The 17,157-nt window shown below is 44.7% G+C and overlaps 1 protein-coding gene and 1 non-coding gene across 2 annotated transcripts; both read right to left on the bottom strand.

Moving 5' to 3' along the window:
- Nucleotides 1-7,680: 7,680 nt before the first annotated feature.
- RPL37 (ribosomal protein L37) lies at nucleotides 7,681-10,425 on the bottom strand. Its single transcript, XM_068667234.1, has 4 exons — nucleotides 10,279-10,425; nucleotides 9,444-9,579; nucleotides 9,039-9,123; nucleotides 7,681-7,792 (listed from the first exon to the last, which is right to left on the bottom strand). Exons 1-4 carry the CDS (start codon nucleotides 10,279-10,281, stop codon nucleotides 7,723-7,725), a joined length of 294 nt encoding a protein of 97 aa, XP_068523335.1. The 5' UTR covers nucleotides 10,282-10,425; the 3' UTR covers nucleotides 7,681-7,722.
- Nucleotides 7,897-7,977, bottom strand: LOC137848713 (small nucleolar RNA SNORD72). Its single transcript, XR_011091489.1, has one exon. It is a non-coding gene; the product is annotated as a small nucleolar RNA SNORD72 (small nucleolar RNA).
- Nucleotides 10,426-17,157: the final 6,732 nt, after the last annotated feature.

Below are 17,157 nucleotides of genomic sequence, written 5' to 3' on the forward strand. Positions count from 1 at the left end.
TGTATCCTGTTAAAATTTGCATGACGTGAAATAAAATAACATTTTATATGGTAAAATAGTAAAAATGAGGAAAATAAAAGTAATGATTCTGATTTGAGTAGTTTAGAATTTTAATTTCAAGCATTTTCATGAAGATCATCTCAGCAGAAAATATGAGATACCTTCAGCCAGCACTAATTGACCAGTAAAATCTTTAATTTAAACATAATAAATTAATATGAAAAGCTAGTGTGTAATGCAGGAAAATCAGATGTTAATGTTCTTTAGGAAGCCTGTGTTAATGTGTAAAGATGCCAGATTGTTCACTTTCTGACTTCTGATTCGGGAATGTTAGTTTTGCCCTTTCTGGACATCATCTAAAGAGAAGTACTTCCACAGAAATTCTCATTTGTTTTCACTGCTCCTGTTCAGCACTAGGAGGACTGAGAATCATATGGTTGTACAATTTTTTTAGCTCATGTAACTGTGAAGAATAGAGTACAGAAATCTGGCAATTTCTCTTTGTGTAGTTTTGATCTCTGCAGCAGAACTTCCTGTCTTCTGCAGCAGTTCCCATCCGTCCCTAACAGATCCTCAGCATATGTACAGCATTGGAGGGAAATGAGCGAGCATCAGGCTGTGTTCCCATCTGGGCATCCTCTGTTTTTAAGGAAGAGCAGAATAAATTCGGAGCTATTAGCAAGCAGTAATTAAAGCTTTTAATTTACTTGAATTTCAATTCTGTAATAAAATGAGACCTTAGCTTTAAAAGTGCTAACATAAAAAGTATTTCATGTTGATTTATGTAAAGTTAACTTTCTACTCCATTACATATTTTATCCAGCACCATTACCTCTGTGGCGGTTTTACTTGTGTCAGCAGCTGAGTTCCACCACAGCCGCCTTCTCACTCCCCCTCCTCAAAGGGAAAGGGAGAGAAAATATGAATCAAAGGGCTCAAGCATTGAGATAAGGGAGATTGCTCAACAATTATCGTGATGGGCAAAACAGACTCAGAGTAGGGAGACAGTAAGATTTATTGCCTTTTACTAACATGCCAGAGAAGTGAGAAACAAAGAAATTAAAAACACCTTCCCCCATCCACCTTCTTCTACTTCCTTCCCCTGAGTGGTGCAGGGGAACAGGGGAATGGGGGCTGTGGTCAGTCTATGGCACTTCGTCTCCACCGCTCCTTCTTGGTCACTCTCTTTCCCTGCACTGTGGGGTCCCTCCCATGGGATGCTGTCCTTCTGAACTGATTCTGCATGGACCTCCCACAGGCAGCAGCTTTCAAGAACTGCCCCAGATATGGGTCCATACCATGGGGTCAATCCCCCAGGAGCAAACTGCTCCAACCTGGCTCCCCCACAGGCGGCAGCTCCCCCTAGACCCCCTGCTCCAGCGTGAGCTCCTCTCCACAGGCTACAGGTCCGGCCCAGAATCTGCTCTGGCAGGGGTCTTCCGCTGATTCAAAGATCAAAGCCAAAATTCCTTTAAGTGGTATATTCTTTATTGCAGCGCTGGATGCACGGGGGATCTCTCCACCTATCGTGCATACCCAAAGCGGAAAGCAGTCTTGAATTTATACAATCAATCTATCAATATTCTACAAGCGCCTATACATATTCATTACCTATCCCCGCCTTCCCTCGCTTCTCATGCTAATTAGCCTTTTGGCACCTTGCGCCTGCGTAGAGCCTCCCAAGAATTGTGGGCAGGGGTCTTTGGGACGTGGGCAGGGGTCTTTGGGAGGAAGACCCCGAGTCTTCCTCACAGTGTACTTTTCACCTTTGGCCAGGAATCTGCTGAGTTGGCATGTTTCTTAGTTGCAAGAGCTGGTTGTTACTAATTCTTCCGTTTGTTGTATCTTTATAATGAATTCCAATGTCCAGTTTTGAGATTTATAGTCCTTACATTTGTTTCTCTGTCCGTTTGCCCCTTCCTTATCATGAGTTCCAGTGTCTTGTTTCAAAATATACAGGCCTTGTCTGGGGATTGTCCTTGCCTCCCCAACATCTCCTTAATCACCACCAGCCACAGCCTCCGTCAGTGCAGGTCCGCCTGCTCCACTGTGGTCTCCTCCATGGGCTGTAGCGTGGAACCTTGACGCCTACAAGGCTGTTTCTCACTCCTCTCTCTCTCCCAGCTGCTGTGTGGCACAGCATTGTTTTTGTTTGTTTTGGTTTGGTTTTCCCCCTTTCTAAAATAAGCTTTCACAGAGGTGCAAACAACTTCATTTATTGACTCGGCTCTGGTCAGCAGCGGGGCTCTTACCTAACATGGGGCAGCTTCTAGGTTCTTTGCACAGAAGCCATCCTTAGGGCCCCCTGCTACCAAAACCTTGCCATGTAAACCCACTACAACCTCCCATATCCCACAGCAGAATAATAAGCATCAGGGTTAGACATTGTTGAAAATGTTTTCCACAGAAAGCTGATTAATAGATTCATATTTGAGAAACCTGCAGCATTGTCCTTGAAGAAACCACACAAGAGAAGCATGAACCATTGCTGGAAGCCACAGAAATACAAAAACAAGGAAAAAAATGGTTGCAAGGGTTTAATGCTGCTCAGTAGGACATGCTTGAACCAAGGGATAGCTGGGATCACCTGCGACTACTGAAGCAAAAAGTCTGACATTTTCTACCAGTATTTCCAGGGCATATGGGGAGTACATAGTAAGAGTGTGTGTATTTGATAAAATAGTTGAAAATAATTCCTGTAATTGTCCATTATTGGATGACAGAATCCCAGTGATTAATTATATCTTGAATTCTAATGGAAAGTCATTTTGCATATTCGACAGCAGAGAATTACTAGGTAAACTTACCATGAGAAAAAAAAAGGCATGATGAAACACGTTGTTTATCCCATATTTATTGCAATTAGAAAACTCGGTTTGTCATTTAGCATCTTTCCCTATACCTAAATGTAGGATCTTTGTTCTACATACAAAATACCTTGTTAGGAGGCATAGTCCATGGTTTGCTGGTCCCTATGGATAAAAACACTGGGAAAGTAATGCTCCATGGAAAGCACTAGAACATTGACCTCCCCATCAGACAAGAAATATGACTGTTTCCAGGAAGAAATTGCAGTTTGGCCAACTTGTACACAACCTGAATTGAGGACTGCTGCACTAACATATTTATTTTTAGTTCATGAAGCAACAACAATAAAAACCCAGAAATTGGAGATTCACTTCATGTTTTTTATGGACACATCTTACATCGACTGCCCCATGATGTGGCAGAGGAGTTTATACGCATTCTGAGTAAGAGAAATAACATCAATTAAGTTATTTGGTATTTTGAACTAAAAACCCTCTCACATTTGTATTGTAGTATGTATGTAGTGTCAAGACCTCAAAGGTTCTCAGGGTGAGAGAAGCTTAAGAATCCAGTGCAGTATTTAGGCAGTGTATGGGAAAGTAATTTAGGAGAGATCTTTACATCATTGTCATGAACCAAAGCACAAACCATTTTCATGTAAACTCATAAAGAAAAAGTGACTAATACTTCTTCCCAAACAGTTTCCTCACTTTTGCCCGTTCCTTTTCCAGGAAGCCACTAAAACCTAGTAAATCTTGTTGTGTCATTGTGAAAAAAAAAAAAAATAGCTGGACTGGTGTCCATACTACCTATCAATACAGCAGCAGAAGAGTTGGTCACAGCTCCTACCTAAAGCAAAATTAACACCACTGTATGTCAGCACGCTGGATCACAGAAACATCTTCAGCTGTTCCTGTTGTGGAGGCAAGAACCTCTTGTTGCTACAGGTGACATTGGGTTTGCCAGTGCACACATGCGATCTAAAATAGGTACTACTATTTACATGTACTTGCAGGCAGTACAACAGTAGTAAATGTCTAAATTCCCTTTAAGGGATTGCATTAATTTTATCAACTACAACTAATAAACTTTGGTACTGGTCTATGCATTTGTTCCTTCTTACCCTCAAAAGACCATAATAAGAAAAGCAAAATCACCCTACTATAAATCTAGAGCTCTGGATTTAAAGAGGCTCCCTGGTTAGCTGTCCAGTAGGTATGGTTCACTATGCATTCAGCTGCTGTGTCAGATCTCACCATCCCTTCAACTACATTATGAAGCAACACAGATGAAATACTGCTCCATGGCACTAAGCAGAATTCCTGTTTACAATTTGGAGACTGAAAAAAACATTCTGACCCTCAAGTCAAGCTGACAAGGATCCCTTTTTAAACTCTAGCATGCTATTACACTTCTGGAGCTAGACATACCAAAAGTGATTAATCTTCTGCCACCACAGTTGCTCAAACACCTCTCTGTAAGAAACCTTAATTTAAATCATCTGATACAGTGTTGTCTGAAAAGCGAGACTTGCAACACTGAATATGACATTTTGTAATTTTGGAAACAATTTAGATAATACTGTGTAATGGTCTCTTAGGTTAACTGTGTCATGTGTATCAGTCTGAAGGGTGCAAAAATAAACTGTATGGTAATAGTTCTGTACAGAAAGGGGCTGATGTAAACTACAGTGAGCACTATGCAGGGGTTCAATTCTAATGGATAACCCTCAAGTTAAGATTATTTTAACAAGATATCAACAAAAGATTACCTAAATGCTAAAAAGAACAAGCACAAAGTTTAAGTTTTCAGCATTTAAGGAAACACTACAAATGAAGTGCTTCAGAATCTACGTCCAGCAAAGCTGACTTGTAGTCTAACTATAACTTACGTGTTGGTGATTAACCAAGCTCTTTGGTTTAATATAATCCCAAAGCATTTTAAGAGCAGTTGAAAATGCTGTCAAACTGCTCCAACAGAGAACTTGTTCTTAGTGCAGGTAGAAATATCTCTGAAAAAAGTTTGTAGGTTTAAAGGTTACTGTGAGTCATTTCAAGTTTCAATCACTGTTTTTTTGTATGTTATTGTATGTTGTTACATATTGTATGTTATTACAAATGCTATGTTATTACAAATGCTTGTTTTTAAGGAGCACAGTACAGTGTAACATAATTAATGCTAAGCAACTAACTGGTAGCAGCATCAAATGGCTGAGCACTTGCCTTTGCAGCGTTGTATCATGTTGTGTCAGTGTAACAGGGTGCTGAAACAAGTCTCAGGTTACAGAATGAACAGTTTACAACACAAAGGCTCTAATTTCCACTCAGAATGCCTGCAGTAGTATTGTTCAACAAGCCTCTGCTGTCTTGCTGATCTCCTGTTTTAAGATACTTTGAGGGGATGTTCTAATAAAAAAGCATGTACGCTTACTTTGTCTATTTACTCATTTTCAGGTAGCTCATCAAGAAGCACATTTCAGAGGCATTCCTTAGACCTGTGAATACACAGGTACTTATGTGCAATACACATCTATTTTAAAACCTCAACACTTACACTGCTAATCTCTCAGATGACCAGTTGATAACAGAGTACAGCATGCTTGTTACAGGCTAATGTAAAAACAGCAAATTTTCTCTTGCTTATAAACAGCCTAAGTAGATACATTAAATTATCCAGCGCACAAACTATGTGTCTTTTAAAGGCACTCTAGTTGTATACACCTCTGTTTCAAACCTGGCTGAAAATTTCTTTAAAGATTTACATTAGCTGACACATTTGTTGACAAAACTGTGTGCAATCTCTGGAAATTTCTGGTACAGGTTGCCCTGAAAAGCTGTGGATGCCCCATTCCTGGAAGTGTTTACGACCAGGCTGGATGGGGCTTTGGGCAACCTGGTGTGGTATGAGGTGTCCCTGCCCATGGCAGGGGGTTGGAACTGGGAGATCTTAAGGTCCCTTCCAACCCAAACCATTCTGCAGACACGGTTTCCCATAGGATCCTACTGGACAAAATGTCCACCATGCAGCTAAATAAAAACATCATACGATGGGTGAGCAATTGGCTAACGGGCAGGGCCCAAAGGGTTATGGTGCATCAGGCTGGCGGGCAGTCACTAGTGGGGTCCCTCAAGGCTCCATTTTAGGGCCGGTACTTTTCAATATTTTTATAAACGATCTGGATGTAGGAATAGAAGGTATTTTGAGCAAGTTTGCTGATGACACCAAACTTGGAGGAGTTGTGGACTCGAATGAGGGTGGAAAGGCCTTGCAGAGGGATCTGGATAGGTTGGAGAGCTGGGCGATCACCAACCGCATGAAGTTCAATAAGAGCAAGTGCCGGGTCCTGCACCTGGGACGGGGAAACCCTGGCTGCACGTACAGACTGGGCGATGAGACGCTGGAGAGCAGCCTAGAAGAGAGGGATCTGGGGGTCGTGGTAGACAGCAAGTTGAATATGAGCCGGCAGTGTGCCCTGGCAGCCAGGAGGGCCAACCGTGTCCTGGGGTGCATCAAGCACGGCATCGCTAGTAGGTCAAGGGAGGTGATTGTCCCACTCTACTCTGCGCTGGTGAGGCCTCACCTCGAGTACTGTGTGCAGTTCTGGGCACCACAGTATAAAAAGGACATGAAACTGTTGGAGAGTGTCCAGAGGAGGGCTACGAAGATGGTGAAAGGCCTGGAGGGGAAGACGTACGAGGAACGGCTGAGGGCACTGGGCCTGTTCAGCCTGGAGAAGAGGAGGCTGAGGGGAGACCTCATCGCAGTCTACAACTTCCTCGTAAGGGGGTGTCGAGAGGCAGGAGACCTTTTCTCCATTAACACCAGCGACAGGACCCGCGGGAACGGGGTTAAGCTGAGGCAGGGGAAGTTTAGGCTTGACATCAGGAGGGGGTTCTTCACAGAGAGAGTGGTTGCACACTGGAACAGGCTCCCCAGGGAAGTGGTCACTGCACCGAGCCTGACTGAATTTAAGAAGAGATTGGACTGTGCACTTAGTCACATGGTCTGAACTTTTGGGTAGACCTGTGCGGTGTCAAGAGTTGGACTTGATCCTTAAGGGTCCCTTCCAACTCAGGATATTCTATGATTCTATGAATTAAAAACAGGCCAACGCTTCAAGGAAACATCAGGTTCCCCCCCCCACTGCCACTCCGTATTTTGTCTTCAAGACATCTCAAAATCCTCTTAACCCATCCAATGACTACCATCCTCTGTGTTAGGAGGAACTTTTTGAAAGGTTGAGAGCTTGAAACAAGCTGAGTGACCCAGCAACACCACACAGGGTGCAAGTTTACCAGGTATCAGTCCATAATTCAAACATAACCCACTTACTTATATACCTTATTATTACTTGTTTATACCCAGCATAATTTGTCTGCATCAACTTTTCACACTGCCGCTCTCAGACCATTTGGATAACTTCTGCCTTGATGACCTATCTCCCATCCCTTTGCATCTGGCAATAAGCCCCTCCAGATTTGGGAGTTTCTCCCCCTCCCTAGAGCAACAACCCCATGAATATGCAGTATTCTTTGTAGCCTTTCAGAGCCATAGAACAGTGAACCATGTCTAAGACTGAGCATCCCTCTTAACCTATTGCATCTTAAAACAGCACTGAAGAGCTGTTATAGGAGTTACTGTTTTTGAAATAAATTGTCCATGCTAAGAGACTCATCAGAGATGCTCACATGTTCAGGGTTCTTTATGGACACAGTGAAACTCAAAGGCAAGTTTCAAGTGCCAACATTCCATTTCACCTGCAAGTCATGTCTCAAGTAACACATAAAGCCTCTTAAGAAATTTTGTGTCTAAGTGTATGTATTTTCAGGAATCCCATATTTCAATAAAGTAAAACATATAAAAGGTAACAGATTATCTGGATAAGACCATTTATTTTAGCAAATAGATGAATCTTTATGATGAACTGGAGGCTGCAACAGCTGCTCTCTTAGGCTTCGGTGTGGTTCCCTCACGGAATCCATTCCTGCAATTAGAAATACAGTTACCACTTTTTGGAAGGTATACTTTTGCTCAAGGTCATTTAGTCTAATAATTAATATTATAGATCAAGTTTATCAGCTTTTTATCAGCTTATCTCAGCAATGCACTGAAATCACTATGAAGTTCATATGTTCAGACATTTTTAGTAAGAAGCATCATTGACAAGCTGTTTTGGAATTAGTGGTATGGTTTTCTTTCTTCTGTTAATTTTGACTTCTTCAAATAGGAAGATTTCAGTAACTGAGGGTAAACAGTGAGACTGATCCAGAACATCAGCTGAAGGCATCCAGTATTTTATGTTCTACTAAGCAACTCAACAATACGTTTCAGTTTGTTAGAACTGAAAAATCAAGTCAATTTCTTGCAGAAATTCTCCATGCTTCCAACCAAAAATTAGCACAGGCATGACAAAAGAGTCAGACCCAAGCTTGCCGCCAGGAAATGACACTTCCACTTCAGCCACACTTGGTGGAACAGAGGTTGCAGTTATACAAGAGCTATTTTCTGGCTGCTGCTGGGATGGACTGTGATAATTAAAAAAACAAAAAAACTATGAAACTGATCCCTCTACTACACCTAGTTCCAGGACTTACTAGACCAGAAATTACACAGTTTTGTTTTAGAACACGGATTTAATTACAAGAAGAATTCTTAATTTAACAGCACAGTACCTTCCCCTACATTACTTCATAAGTTCAACTCTGCTTTACAGTAAGATCTTGAAACCTCGAACACAATCTGGTATTGTAACTACTTACTGCTAACTGAGTTCACCCAGGTAACACAGCAACTACAGAAGTATTTCAATTCTCAACTTTTTTTTGTGGATTTAAGTGAAGTGATTAGAACACATTTCAAGAATTCCCTTATAAAAACCCACACTTGAGTGCAACCAGCAACTTAACTGACTCACAAATACTGGTGGTATCTTTTAAAATTTGGCCATTTTATTACAATACCCTCTCTGTTTTGCACTACCTGCATTTAAAAGAAACATCAGAGCTTTTTATACAGCCCATGTATTACTAATGGTAAGCTTTATAACCTCAAAGGAGTATGCTACCAATTACATAAGGCATCCTTTATTTCATGATATATTTTAGAAGGAAGACCATACCACATTAAGTGTGCTAACCAAACATGTTAACTATGAATCACGATGGATTTTAGAATAAAGTGAAATCCATGTAAGATTTCATGTTATACTAGTTTGCACTGAAACATCATACCTGAATCGACGATAGACCTTCTTCAGGTGCCTCATGCGACCAGTACCAGTGGTGTTGCGCCTTTTAGCCTTTGCGCTCCAGTTATCTAGAACATGGAAGTTATTGTTACTCATGCTGTCCACAAAATCATTTGCTGCACAGTACATTTGAATTGCACAAATATTCAGCAACAGGAAGAAAAAAAGTTTTAAACCAAGTCAATTTTTATGTAGTAATACTGCAAGGTAGCTTTAGTATCAGCTAAATTAATTAAATCAGTATTAATTTCAATTCAAAAAAGCTTCAAATATTCCAGGATGACAGACTATTTTTCCCTGGTTTGGAAAAAAAAAAAAAAAAGTCTAACTACTGAAGAAGAGAAATGCAAGTATTTAAGCTCAAGTCAGTTAAAAGCTCCATACTTACACTTTCTCTTACGCTTTGCGGGATATCCACATTTCCCACAGGTAGACTTCTGCAGGTGGTATGCCTTGGACCCACATCGGCGACACAAAGTGTGTGTCTTGTTTCTTCGCTTACCAAACGATGACGTGCCCTTCGTCTGACAAAGATTTCAAGACATAACATGTGTAAATATCATGACCACTTGACAGATACATCCATACCTCAAAGGATAACTTTGTCTAAAATACCAGCAAAAGTTCCCTAACTCCTCTGAGGTATTAATTAGGAATTAGCTGCTGGGTAGGACTCTGGCACAGTGAGTGTGTCAGCGCCATGCTGAACTCTAAACCACCCCCCCAGTTTTACTTGCAGGCCTCCTCCATTTTCAGAAATGGGCTCCTTGGCCTTCCCTGCCCCACCCTGCCCCCATCCCCCCGCTGTGCACTGATCCACGTGAAACCACCCGGCATTTATCCCCAAAGCCCTTCTCAACTCCCCCACCCTCCTCACCAACAAATATTAAACTTATTTTTCCTAAAACGCGTTTACTCCCCGCACGCCTGCCCCACGCTCACCGCGGGCGGCCAGGTCAACCGAGCCCCGTCCCTTCAGCCTCCCCGCCCCGCCGCCAGCACGACCCCAGCCCCCTTCCCCCCCCCCCCCTTCCCGCCGCCAGCCCAGGCCCAGGCCCAAGCCCCGAGGCCGCTGCCCTCCATCGGCCGCCCCAACGCCGCCGCTCGGGCCCGCATCGTGGCGCCGGGGCTTCCCTGAGCCCCCTCCGGGGCCCGCGGTGCCGCCGGGCGCGGCGTGGCGGCGGATGGCGGCCGATGCCCCGCGCCCCCCTCCCGGCGCTCACCATCTTCCCCCGCCGCCAGCACCAAAGAGGCCGGGCCCCGCCTCCCTTCCGCTATAGCCCCGACACGGCTTCCGGGGGAGCGGCCGCGCAGCCCGGCCCGGCCCCCTCCGGCCCGGCCCCTCAGGCGCTCTCTGCCCCCTTCCCGTCTGCGCTGTGCACGCTGCGGCTGCCCCAAAAGCGCATCCCTGGGCTGCGGGACTTGGGAGAGCTCCTGGTACTTTCAACGTCCAGGAGCGGGGCATTTTCGGCTGTGATAAATGGGAAGTGATCAGGGGAGAGTCCGCTTGTCTGTGGCATGCAGCTCCTGTGATACCGTCTAAAGCATTAAACCAGACATAACCAGTGAAAAATCGGTTTTAATTCATCTCCGCTGTTATAAGTTGCCCCCTTAATTAATTTTCAGAGAGCATTGCATTAATAACAGAAAGGAATTTACTGAGTAAGCAAACAGCAAGCAAAACAGCGCTGGGCGACCGGGGAGTCTCAGCTCCACCAACGGCGCGCACCTCACCCCCCCCAGGGTCCCTTTTTAGATCTTGGTAATTCCAGGATTACGCAGCACATCCTGGTATATTCTGCGGCTGCGCGCGCTGTTGCTAGGGGGTCGTCTCTGTCCCTCTGGTGGTCGTGAAGATGAAGGCCGTAGTCTTCCTCGGCGTTGTGGTTCACCTTTTTTTATTTGGTCATGTTGGCCCAGCGTGAGACAGGAAGGCAGGATGTTGATACACTAGTTTAGCAACTTATCAGGAGGTGGTTACATGAGCTTTGCAGCAGGGTCTTTAAACAAAAGAGACAACTGAGATGCAGAAGGAGAGAAGGGGGGGGGGGGGGGGGGGGAGGCTCTTTTTTGTTACATTAAGCAAAAGAATTTTCATAGTGTCTAGCCAAGCATTATACAGCTCCTTACTTCAGCAGGGAGTTTTCACAACTCCCGTTCCTCAAACAGAACTCCCTGTTTTTATAATACAAAAGACAATGAACAAACATTTATTGTGTATTACATCCGCTGCATGTATTCTCCTACCACACATCTCCAATAGACCTAGAGACTATGGGGAATTACATCAGAGTTAGTACTGGGCAAAATTACACGCACAGAGTGTGATCTATGGAGTAATAATTCGTTTTAAGAAAATGATTGATGTTAATAAAGAAGGGGGAGATGTGGGAATGTGGCCATGGGTGTCCACGAGCCACATGGTTGGTGATAACATCAGACTCTTAACGATGAGGCCATCAGGAATGTAAAAGAGTTTAGAGGGCACAAAGAAGGGTGATTCAGGAGCCATGCCATTCCGGGGTTGCTTGTTCTGCAGCCCTTAAGGCATGGAAGTTGCTGGGGGTTTGCTGTTGCTGTTATATGCAAGGTTGTTTGACCAATGGAAAGTTGTTGGAAAAGGACTGCTGTGGGGAGAAGGGTGTAAGAGGGGAGCCTGTCCTTGAGATGAAAAAGGCAACACGATATAATGAAGTTATGTCATCAATAAAGGAGTAGAGAAAAGGAATTAAAAGGGACAGGCTAGCAGAACGGTGACCAGGACGGGAACAGGCACACTAATCGCCTCATGAAGATAGGTTCAGCCAAACTCAGCAAACCGCTCAGAGAAACTCGTACAGAAAGTTGCTGGAAATGGGCGCACCGGAGCTGCAAAGAAGCTCACGCTGACAGAAGCGGAGCCGCGCACACAACTGCCCCTCACTGGTAAGCAGTTGCACTTTATGGGGAATCATACATCCTTAGAAACGTCCTGGTAACCTTACGGCTTATTCTCCTTCTTAACAATCAGACAGTTTATGATCCTGAAATATGGGACCAAACTGAGGTCAAGGTGTGGGACTCTGCAACTAAAAACGACAAGGTTGCAGTGGGATTGCTCAGCACCTGGCGAGCAGTCTCTGAGGCCTTAAAGAGCCGTGTGGGACCACAGTCAGACACGTGTGGGTTGCCAGCCACCGATCCTGTTGCTGCACCATTACCCCCTACCGCTACTGCCACTGCAGGCCTTTGCTGCTCCCACGACTACCCCTGGAATTCTCTGGTGATAGTAATCAAGAAAAGGAATGGAAAATGGAGGCCATTATATGGTCTGAGAGAAACTAGTGAAGTCATGGAAGATATGGGAGCACTTCAACCAGGATTACCAACCCCAACAGTGCTCCCCCAGTCATGGACATTAATAGTAATAGACTTAAAGGATTGTTTGTTAAACCCTTGCCAGAATTCAGAAAACTTTTCCATATTCATGTTTCAATTGATACCTTTTCTGACTGTACGTATGTATAGGCATACTCTATACTTATGAATATGTAAAAGCAATGTTCTGTATATTTGGAAAGTTTGATGTTAGTATGTGAATGTTGCTAGAGTGTAGACTCCCCGCACACCCAGCGCTGTTTTATAAATAAAAATAAAAAATTTAAAAAGTAAATATAAAGCCTTTTATAAATATTACTAAATTCAGATTGAGTTGTATCTTCATTTATAACAAGAGAAAGCTGCATAAATTTGTGTTTATCAGCAGCTCAACGCATATACTCCTAAATGAAAATCAGAAAATGATGATAAAGCCACTTTATTTAACATTGATTGTGGAATTATAAGCCTGTAAACCATGGTGAGCCCGCCCATGAAGAACATGTGGACAATTCAAACCCTGTAATGTAGAGCTCTTTGTACAGAAAAAGAGATCAGCCCATGGCACCATCTCAAAAACAATTAGGCCTCATCTGTTGTATATTCGCTCTGGTGCAAATCAGCCTTGTGCAGTTGTTCTGATGTTAATTTGTCATTTGTTTCCTGAGTGTGGCCTGCCACTGAATTCCTTCAGCACAGATTTATGTGCTGGAAGTCTTTTGACTTCTGCTAGGACTGAGAGATGGGGCAAAAAAAGCCATTTTGATTTTATCTGCATTGTTTCCAGGCACACAAAGGTGTGTCCCAGGCACCTCACTTCTTTCACTTTGGAGATTTCCATCCTTAGATGAAAATATATCGCATCTAGTCCATCCATGGTCCATCTGTAGTGAAAGGTGAGAAACAAATCTCTCTGAACTCTCACTGGAAAAACAAACAAACAAACAAACAACAAAACAACAACAACAACAACAACAAAAACCCTACTCTTTAAGTATGAATTCATCCTACAGGATGGCCTAGGTCATATTTTCCCAGCAACCTGCGTGTGCATCTTTCATTTGCTACCTCTTTACTTCTCTTTTTTTCACATTAGGTCTCAGAAATCTGTAGGATGCTGTGAAGATGTTGGACAGATACCATAGCAACAGCCTTCAATGGCAGTGTGTTAGTTTGGCTGCCTGCAAGGATACATTGCCAAAGGAATTATTCTTGTCCTTTGTGGGGTAAAAATAATCTTGTTCATTTAAATATTTTCAAACCTGTTAGGAAAGGACTCTTGGTATCATCACACAGCCTTCTTCACTATTCAGGACGGCTGGAAATTAACAGGGTATGGAATGGGCAGAGCTGTGGCTGACCCCGTATAATCTCACCAGCTCCTAGCCCCCATGCAGGTCATGTATGAAAATGGCATTCACTGCCACTTGTGAACTCCAGCCTACTTAGAACCACAGGCTCGCATAATAACAGCTACTTGTTATACACGAAGTCTCATCTCAATCTAAATTTCGTAATATTTATAAAAAAATATTTATAAAAGGTATAAAAGGCAAGTAAACAGTGCTGGGTGTGCGGGGAGTCTACGCTCCACCAAAACGCACACACGAACATCAAACATTCTAAATATACAGAACATTGCTTTGACATACGAAACCCAAATATGCCTATACATAGGTACAATCAGGAAATGTAACAAACAATCCTTTAAGTTCCATGACTTACAGTCTCCATTTTCCATTCCTTTTCTTGATTACAAACACCGGAGAATTCCAGGGCTAGTCGTGGGAGCAATATGTCTCGCTTTAAGTTGTTAAGCAACTTGGTCTTCGGGCCTGTTCTTGGTCGCTCTCTGCCCCTGCTCCACCGGGGTCATACGAATTACCACTCCATATATAACACTTCCCAGGTGCAACTTGCTTTTGTGAAACCTCCTCTGGTTTCTTCCTGCCCAGCTCTCCAGCCTGTCCAGGTCTCGCTGAATGGCAGCACAGCCTTCTGGCGTGCCAGCCACTCGTCCCAGCTTTGTGTCGTCAGCGTACTTGCTGAGGGTGGACATTGTTCCCTCGTCAGAGTCGCTGATGAAGCTGTCGAACAAGATGGGACCCAGCACCGACCCCTGAGCTTGTCACAGGTCTCCAACCGGACTCTGCTCCGTTGATCACCACCCTCTGAGCTCGGCCAGTCAGCCAGTTTGCAACCCACCTTACTGTCCGCTCTTCTGCCCCACGCTTTGTCAGCTTTGTTAGCAGGATATCATGGGAGACAGTAGCAGGAGCCTTTTGTTTTTGTTGCGCTGTTGTTGCTTGGTTTGGAGATTCACATCACGCTCCGTGATAGAAAAGTTTAGCGCATCAGCATCCCAGTGGGAAGACACGAAATGCACTCCCAAAGTCTTTCCCCATCTCCTTAGCACTGGAGGTGCCTTAAGAGGAGAGCAGTCATGGCTGGGCTCTTGCAACGCTAGCAAATTCTATGAAAAGTTGCATTCGGCTGAAAAGTAAGTGAATGACATGAACGTGATCTCACTATTTGAACTAATGAGTTAAATGTCCACTCCTGCAAAAATATTCAACGAAATAATCCAATAGGTTATGTGTAGTTAGGCAATCACAACTGAAACTGCAACAAAGTGCCGATGGTGAGAAACAAACAACAAAGCCGTTTCCTTCTCTGACAGCGGAACACCTTACTCAGGGAAGACCCCCATGTGTCACCTTCAGAAAGCCTTTTGGCACCCTCCACCTCATGCTCCCATCAGCAGGTTGAAGAAGGTGAGAGGGAGCGGCTGACGGAAGACTGCTCTATCCAGAGTGTGGGGTCTACTGTGAAATTTTCCACTGAAATTGTGTCCATTTCTGAGGATTGTATTTCAAGGAACACACACACCAAGCAGAAAGCATCCAAAGAACCAGGAAGTGATGCTAAGAACGACCCTTCTTAGGATCAGACTTTTAGAAAACATGGTCTCTAAGGGAAGATTAAACATTGGATTAATGGACTAAGGCTTTAATGTCAGGAGCAGGCAGAACCGAGATGTGGAGAAGGATGCTGCAAATAAAAAGCGAGCAAACTTCTCCCCAGGCCATAGATTTAGGACAAGGAAGAAAGGACTTCAGATGCAGCAAAGGGACTTTAGTTTAGGTGTTACTGTGTGGTGCTTTTACTTGGGTGGGCAGCCGAGTTCTACCACGGCCGCTCTAACACACCCCCTCCTGAAAGGGAAAGGGAGAGAAAATACGATGCCAAGGGCTCAAGGGCTGAGATAAGGACGGGGAGATCACTCAGCAGGTATCGTGATGGGCAAAGCAGACTCCGAGTAGGGAGACAGTAAGATTTCCCCCACCCAGTGCACCCTCTCCCACCTCCTCCCCCCGAGCGGCTCAGGGGAGCGGGGCAATTGGGCTGCAGTCAGCCTGTAGCACTTCGTCTCCGCCGCTCCTTCTCGGTCGCTCTCTGCCCCTGCTCCACCGGGGTCTCCTCCGCAGGCTGCAGCGTGGAACCCTGCTCCACCGTGGTATACCATGGGCTGCAGGGGGACAGCCTGCTTCACCGTGGTCCTCCCCACAGGCTGCAGGCTCCAGCGCCTGGAGCACCTCTTCCCCTCCCTCTTCACCGACCTTGGCGTCTGCAAGGCTGTTTCTCATTCCTCCCTCTCTCCCAGCTGCTCTTCCGCAGCAATTTTTTTTTTTTTATCCTTTCTTAAATCTGGCCTCACAGAGGCACAAACAACAGCGCTTCTTGGCCTGGCTGTGGCCAGCAGCAGGCCCTTCTCTAACGTGGCGCAGTTTCTGGATTCTACTCGCAGAACCCACCCTGATGGCCCCCCCGCTACCAAAACCTTGCCACATAAACCCAGTACATGAGGCAAGAGAACTCGGAAATGGTTGGAAAGAGATTTATTGCAGCATGACAGAACATGGCACCTGCAGGTACAAAAAAAGACAGCTCTACATGAAATGATCGGTTGGCAGATTGAAAACAAACAGAAGAACTTGCTTCTTCACACGTCAGGCACGGAGCTGTCAGTCTGGCTGCAGACATGGGAGATGCCAAAAAGCGCCTCATTGTAGCAAACTGCAAAAGCTGCACGATGCAGAACTCCTCAAGGGCAGCGGTGAAGAAAATACCAAATGCTGCTCGACAAAGCAATCCTCAGCGGCTGAAGTGAAGAGAACCAGAAAAGCTGCACGACGAAGAACTCCTCAGGGCCGTAGTGAAGAACACAACAAAAGCCGCACGCAGAAGCACACTTCAGGGGCCACAGGGAGAAGAAATCCCAAAAAGCTCCACGAAGAATTTCTCCTCAAGTGCCACAGTGAAGAAAACACGACGAGCTGAATAATGAAGCCATCCTCAGGGGAAACGTGGTGTGGGGAAAACCCCCAAATGCTGCACGTTGAAGAGCTCCTCAGCGATGTAGTGAAGAACACACCAAAAACTGCTCCAGAAGGCACTCCTCAGAGGCTGCAGGGGACAAACACCAAAAGCTGGACGATGAAGCTCTCCTAAAGTGGAAACGTGGTGAAGAGATCCTGAAAAGCTGGACGATGAACAACTCCTAAAGTGGAAACGTGGTGAAGAGATCCTGAAAAGCTGGACGATGAAGAACTCCTCATGGGTTGCAATGAGGAATACACCAGAAGCTGCACGCAGAAGCACTCCTCAGGGCCTAGAAAGAGAAGAAAAAACACCAAATGTTAGAAGATGAAGCACTTCTCAGGGGCTGGAAGGTGAAAACAACA

The sequence above is a fragment of the Anas acuta genome, chromosome Z (assembly GCF_963932015.1).
Source record: "Anas acuta chromosome Z, bAnaAcu1.1, whole genome shotgun sequence".
Lineage (NCBI taxonomy): Eukaryota > Metazoa > Chordata > Aves > Anseriformes > Anatidae > Anas > Anas acuta.